Below are 5936 nucleotides of genomic sequence, written 5' to 3'. Positions count from 1 at the left end.
TTTGAGGGTCCAATAATCAATCGATCTGTCGTTCTCTGTCTCTTTCTTTACTTTGCTTATTGCTTTGGTGGTTTTTTCAACATTCCAACACAGACACAGAAAGAGAGAGAGAGAAAGAGAAAGAGAGCAACCCACGTTGTTCCCTTCCTTCCTTCTCTCCTGGAAAACCCTAAAAACTCACCTGCGTTCCTCTTCACCACCTCAATCACACTCTCCTCTTCAATCCAAACAAAACCAGGTCCTTTACGTTAACTTTTCCTTTTTCTCTTCTTAATTTCACAAAACAGCAGCATTGATCTTCCAATTCTCGGTAGCTGATTTCCACAATGAACGACCTCCTAACGGTAAATTCTCCTTCTTTATTTGTTTTTTCGTTTTTTTTGGTTGATTGGGTTTTCAATTTTTTTATTTTTGGGAATTGGTTTGTTTGGACGTGTTTGGAGCCTTTCTTTTTTTCGAATTTTGTCTTGATCTGGTCCGGTTTGGATTTGTGTGTGGATTTTGTGGATCTGTAGTTTAGCAAAATTTAAAATTTAATTGTTGGGTTGTGGAATTTGTTTTGGTTGGAGAGCTTAGAATTGTTGTATTTGAGCAATTTTGAATGATTTTGATAGCTGTGATTACTCTGATCATTGTGTGGTTATGACTGAATAAAATGGTGGTGTAAATTTTGATCACTGAGTAATTTGGAGAGCTGAAATTTGTTGAGAGAATTAAATTCATAATCAATTAGCTGTTTAGAATGCTTTTTCTGGATTTTGAAATGTCCTTGTTAAATCCTCTTTGGTTATATTGTTGTGACTTTTTCATGTTATTGTCTCATTAATTTGTAAAGAGGAAAAACAATACAATGTATAGAGCTTGTAAATCAGAATTGATTGGTCCATTGACTCTATTCTCACCTTTGAATAAGAAACTTGGGCAATAAGAAATTGCTGAGAGAGAATCTAATTGCAAAATAACAAATTTTTGTTATTAGATTCTCTCCTCTCTTAGTTTGGTTGGTAAATTAGTTAGAAAGTGGAGGGTCTTAGGTTGACTAAAGAGTTTACTTAGTTGTGATGAGAAGAAAGTGTTCTCTGAAGGGATCCCCATGTAAGAAAAGGGTCACTGACATTAACTTAACAAACTCACCAACCATGGATTGCTATTAAGGAAAGTAAACATCTTAACTGTAACCAACTTTGCCTCTAGTGAATAAGTGTTCAGAAAATCAACGCCATACTGGTGTGTATAGCCTTTAGCTACTACCCGAGCCTTATTATGTTGAATGTCGGCATCTGCTCGCTGCAAAAACTTATGTACTCACTCAATTATTTTTATATATTCATTTTACAACTACACTAAATTTCGGTTAAATGTATGCTAAAAACTAGTGTAACTCAAATAAGTCTCTTAAATCCGTGCTTTAATTTAATGACTGCAGGATTCTTTTGAGATCCCACGGGGTCAGCCTTCTAGAGATGGAGATATTGAGCTAGGAACACAAGCTCCCATGAATACAGGAGATCAAGGACTGGAGAGTTTCTTCAAAAAGGTAAAAGTTTTATTCTATTATCTGTCCATCAATTCGGTTCTATGTCTATGACATCTTATTTAATATGGATTCAACCTCCGGGATTAGCCAAACAAGGTCAATATATATAAATATATATCTTCACCCACAGGCCTTGGTCATCGTATGAGCCTGGGCAATGTTATTTTGTTTCTTCAATTTTGGCTTTTTTCAATGAAAGTTTGTGTCTAAAATGTGATGTCACGTCCTTTTTTTTCTTCCCGTTTTTTCTTTTTTCTTTTTAAAACTGACACTGTTATGATCTCTCTTTGTCTCTCACACGTTCTTTTCCTTTTCTTTTCTTTTTACAGGTTCAGGAGATTGAGAAACAAAATGAGAAGCTGGATAAGCTACTCAGAAAATTACAGGTATATTGAAGGCCTAATATACACATACCATACCGTCATATTGACACGAACATATGGCATTTGTTTAATTCATATAATATGAAAAGAGTTATGCATGTTAGCTTATCATTTCTTAACTTTCTTTTAGATAGCTATACTCTGTTATTCGGCTTGGTTTATTTTTCCAAAGTTTTATAAATTGTAGCTTGTTTACACACTCGATTATTTATAATTCATGGTGAAAGAAGCAATCTAGACCTGATAGGATGTTCAATGTTCATGTCTTACTTTCCTAAACATGTCATGAACTTACTTAAAGGGCATCTCCTCAAGTACTTGATATCTCACAGACATAGATAATCAACTGTAAGCTTTCATAATTACGCAACAAAGAGTTTTATTGTATTGTCTAGTAGAGTCAGCTTAGCTTCTTTGTTCACCAGAGCGACATACATAAAGCAATGGGGCTACCTGATATAGCATAGATGATTTTACAATGCCTGTTTTTTGCTGATGCTTTGCTGGCATAAAATGTCATGTAATTTTTTTTTTTCAAACAATTTGAAGTAATTTATAGCTAATGTTTCTGTAGGATGCACATGAGGAGTCCAAGGCCGTTACCAAGGCTCCTGCCATGAAAGGTAATGAAACCTTGTAGTGTGCGTATCAAGTAAATTGTCATATTTTATGCTATTTATGCCTTGCCCTGTATATCATGTCATATTACTATAAAATGATGATTATTTGTCATCTTTTATATTGATACATAATATATCATTTCTTATTAGAAAACATAAGAGTAATTCTGATAGTATCTTATATATAAAAGCTGTATTTGGAGAACACTGATAGTTAAATTGTATGTACAAAACAATCAAACCAATTTATGAATCATTTGCTCATGTTTTTATTGATGCTTCCATAATTTCTTTCTTTATTTGAGGGAGAGCTGGGTGCTTTCTCCATGAAGAAAGACACCTTTACATGACTGCTGTAAATAAACACTTTTTTTTTGGTGTTTGAGATTTCTACTCAACCTTTGATGCTTCTCTGACTTTAGCTCTTGACTTCTCTCTTAAAACTAACAACTACATTAATTGTTTGAAGCAATCAAGCAACGAATGGAGAAGGATGTTGATGAAGTTGGAAAGATTGCTCGATCAGTGAAGTTAAAAATCGAAGAACTTGACCGAGAGGTAAAACATGTTGCTGCTTTTGTGAGGCTTCCTTTAAATTTAAGGTCACTAATTTGGTTTGTTTCTCTTTTAATTTCAGAATTTAGCAAATAGACAAAAGCCAGGTTGTGGAAAGGGTACGGGTGTAGATCGGTCAAGAATGTCGACAACTCTGTAAGTCACCCTCCTGAATTGCTTCTTTATGTTTTCATTCATGTAGAATCAGATATAAAAGCCATTAAATTGAGAGATCACCAAAGGTTTCTGCCAAAAATTAATCTCAGGGAAGAAATACATTTATATAATGAATTTTAGGTACTTGGCATATTGTTCTGTGTTAACTTCTTATGCATGCAAGACTCGCCTGATTATACCCCTTACTGCCGAAATCAATGTAGAAGACAAACTAACATAGGATAACAATAAATTTTGTAACAAGTATCAACGCAAATGTTTTCCCTAATCATTTTGATAACTTAATTTTAATTAGACTGACCTACAAACAGGAAGGATTGTGTGACATGTGACCACCTTGTTTTCTATTTTTCAAACCCCAGTTTATAAAAATTCAGACTTAGCATCCTGGCAGCTTTCGAAGCCAAAAAAAAGGCTAACAGGATTTCATTGTCCTTTTTGCTTTATTTCTTGTTCTCTACATTACAACATATCATCAGGTGTACTTTTTCAGCATATAGATTTCTGAATATCAACTAAAATTTTCTGTGAACCATTTTTGTTGCAGTTCCCTAAAAAAGAAATTGAAGGATAAGATGGCTGAGTTTCAGGTACAGAAGATGAAACACCTTTTATTGAATTGGTTTCTCTCCCATCTTAGTTTCTTTGTCATTCTAACTATATTTTTCAGACTTTAAGGGAAAACATCCATCAAGAATATCGAGAAGTTGTTGAGAGACGTGTATTTACAGGTTAATATAACTATTCTGATCTTGCTTTCTGATATTATTTCTGCAACTTGGTTTGTCATTTTTGATGATATATCTTAATGCAATTCTCATTTTTTGACGGTTTTCATGGTCACAGTAACGGGGACAAGAGCTGATGAAGAGGTGAAGCATAATGAGTCTTAATCATAAATATTTATTACGTCATTCAAAGTTCATTTCTAATCTTTTAATAATGTATACAGACAATCGAGCGATTAATTGAGACAGGAGACAGTGAACAAATATTCCAGAAGGCTATCCAGGAACAGGGCCGAGGCCGGGTATGTTTCTTTTTCTCATTTCCCTTACCAATATTCTCCAAACAAGTTGAATAACTTAGGGACGTTGTTTGGGGTCCAGTATGAATAAATTATCTTGGTTTGACCTCAATTCAATTTACTGAAATCTGTTGTTAACCTAATCATTAGCAAGTAGTCCACATCTGAATTTTTATTGAACATAATGGTTGCAGATAATGGATACCCTTGCAGAAATTCAAGAGCGCCATGATGCTGTGAGAGATGTTGAGAGAAAACTTCTTGATCTACAACAGGTATTTATAACCCTTTTTGAAGTGATGAATACCAAATCGTTGAGAATGTCATTTTTGTTTTATAATACAGCACACAACCTAGGTTTCAGATCTCTTACTAAAATCTGAGCTCATAGTCAGTTAGCTCTTTTTTGTCATATTTTAAATATTGTTAAGGCAATCAGATGGCGTGAAAAAGATGCTCGAAGTAGGTCGTTGTAACCGATTCAACTGCTTTGAGTTGCAGTGTAACATTTTCTTTCTTTTAATAATCAGAAATGATAATAATGTAATATCTAGAAATTAAAAACAAAATTAAGTTGCAGCCAAAGATGTCAATTTTTGTTAACTCGGAAAAGAGAAGTTTGAATTTATTCATCAATGGCATATTAAAAGCTTGCAGGATCTATTAAGAATGTTTAAACAAGATACCTTGGATTGAAAGGCCAATTTAGATTGTACCAACTACAAAGAGGGCATTCATTGTTTTGATTCAGGAGCTAAGTTGTGTCGGTTATTATATGTAGATATTCCTTGACATGGCGGTGTTGGTGGAGGCACAAGGGGATTTGCTTGACAACATAGAATCACAGGTACATAATTTTGAAAGAATTCTTCTTGGTCATGGATGACAGATTTGGTTGGATGATCTAATCATGCAATATCTCTCGCAGGTTTCAAGTGCCGTGGATCACGTGCATCAAGGGAATACGGCTCTTCAAAGGGCTAAGTCACTACAAAAGAATTCAAGGAAATGGATGTGCATTGCAATCATAATCCTTCTCATCATCGTTGTGATCATCGTCGTAGCAGTTCTCAAGCCATGGAGCAATGGCAAAGGCGCTTAACTTCATCGAAGATTATTCTTAAGATATTAACGTAACAACGCTGCAATTATTACCCTGTTCGTGTGAGTTGTGCTCCGTCTCCAAATCGGCTTCCAGTTACTTTGTGGTGGGTGATGAGTGAAAAATGTAAAATTGTTTTTGTTTTTTGAATCTTTAAATAAACTTGTATAACTATATTATATTCTTTAGGAAGCAAAATATCATCAAGTGAGTTGAGATGATTTTTCTTTCTTTTATTTTCTTTACATGTTATCTTTTTTATGAAAAATCATTCATTGTTAAATATATTGTTGGTTATTCTTGACCAGGTGGTTTTTTTGCCATACATCACTATTTTTCTTCTTCTCATAGCCAACAATAACAATTACTAGTTAGTTTAATAAGATACATATTCATCTATGTATATTAAATCCCAATTGATCAAATCGACTCATTCAATTCTACACAATTCCAAACAAGTGATATGGATTCAGTTGTTTTCATACTATAAATTAACAAATAAAATAGTTTTTACAATTCAAGTACTTAAATATAT

At 33.8% G+C, this 5936-nt stretch overlaps 1 protein-coding gene across 1 annotated transcript; it reads left to right on the top strand.

The window, feature by feature from the left end:
• Positions 1 to 5708, top strand: LOC115722780 (syntaxin-132). Its single transcript, XM_030652091.2, has 13 exons — positions 1 to 344; positions 1427 to 1537; positions 1867 to 1923; positions 2495 to 2543; positions 3010 to 3098; positions 3178 to 3251; positions 3820 to 3862; positions 3943 to 4003; positions 4119 to 4144; positions 4225 to 4302; positions 4494 to 4574; positions 5081 to 5146; positions 5228 to 5708. Exons 1-13 carry the CDS (start codon positions 327 to 329, stop codon positions 5399 to 5401), a joined length of 927 nt encoding a protein of 308 aa, XP_030507951.1. The 5' UTR covers positions 1 to 326; the 3' UTR covers positions 5402 to 5708.
• Positions 5709 to 5936: the final 228 nt, after the last annotated feature.

This window comes from Cannabis sativa, chromosome 9, assembly GCF_029168945.1.
Source record: "Cannabis sativa cultivar Pink pepper isolate KNU-18-1 chromosome 9, ASM2916894v1, whole genome shotgun sequence".
NCBI classification, from domain to species: domain Eukaryota; kingdom Viridiplantae; phylum Streptophyta; class Magnoliopsida; order Rosales; family Cannabaceae; genus Cannabis; species Cannabis sativa.
Note: the sequence above shows the minus strand (reverse complement) of the source record. Positions and strands in the feature narration are given on the sequence as shown.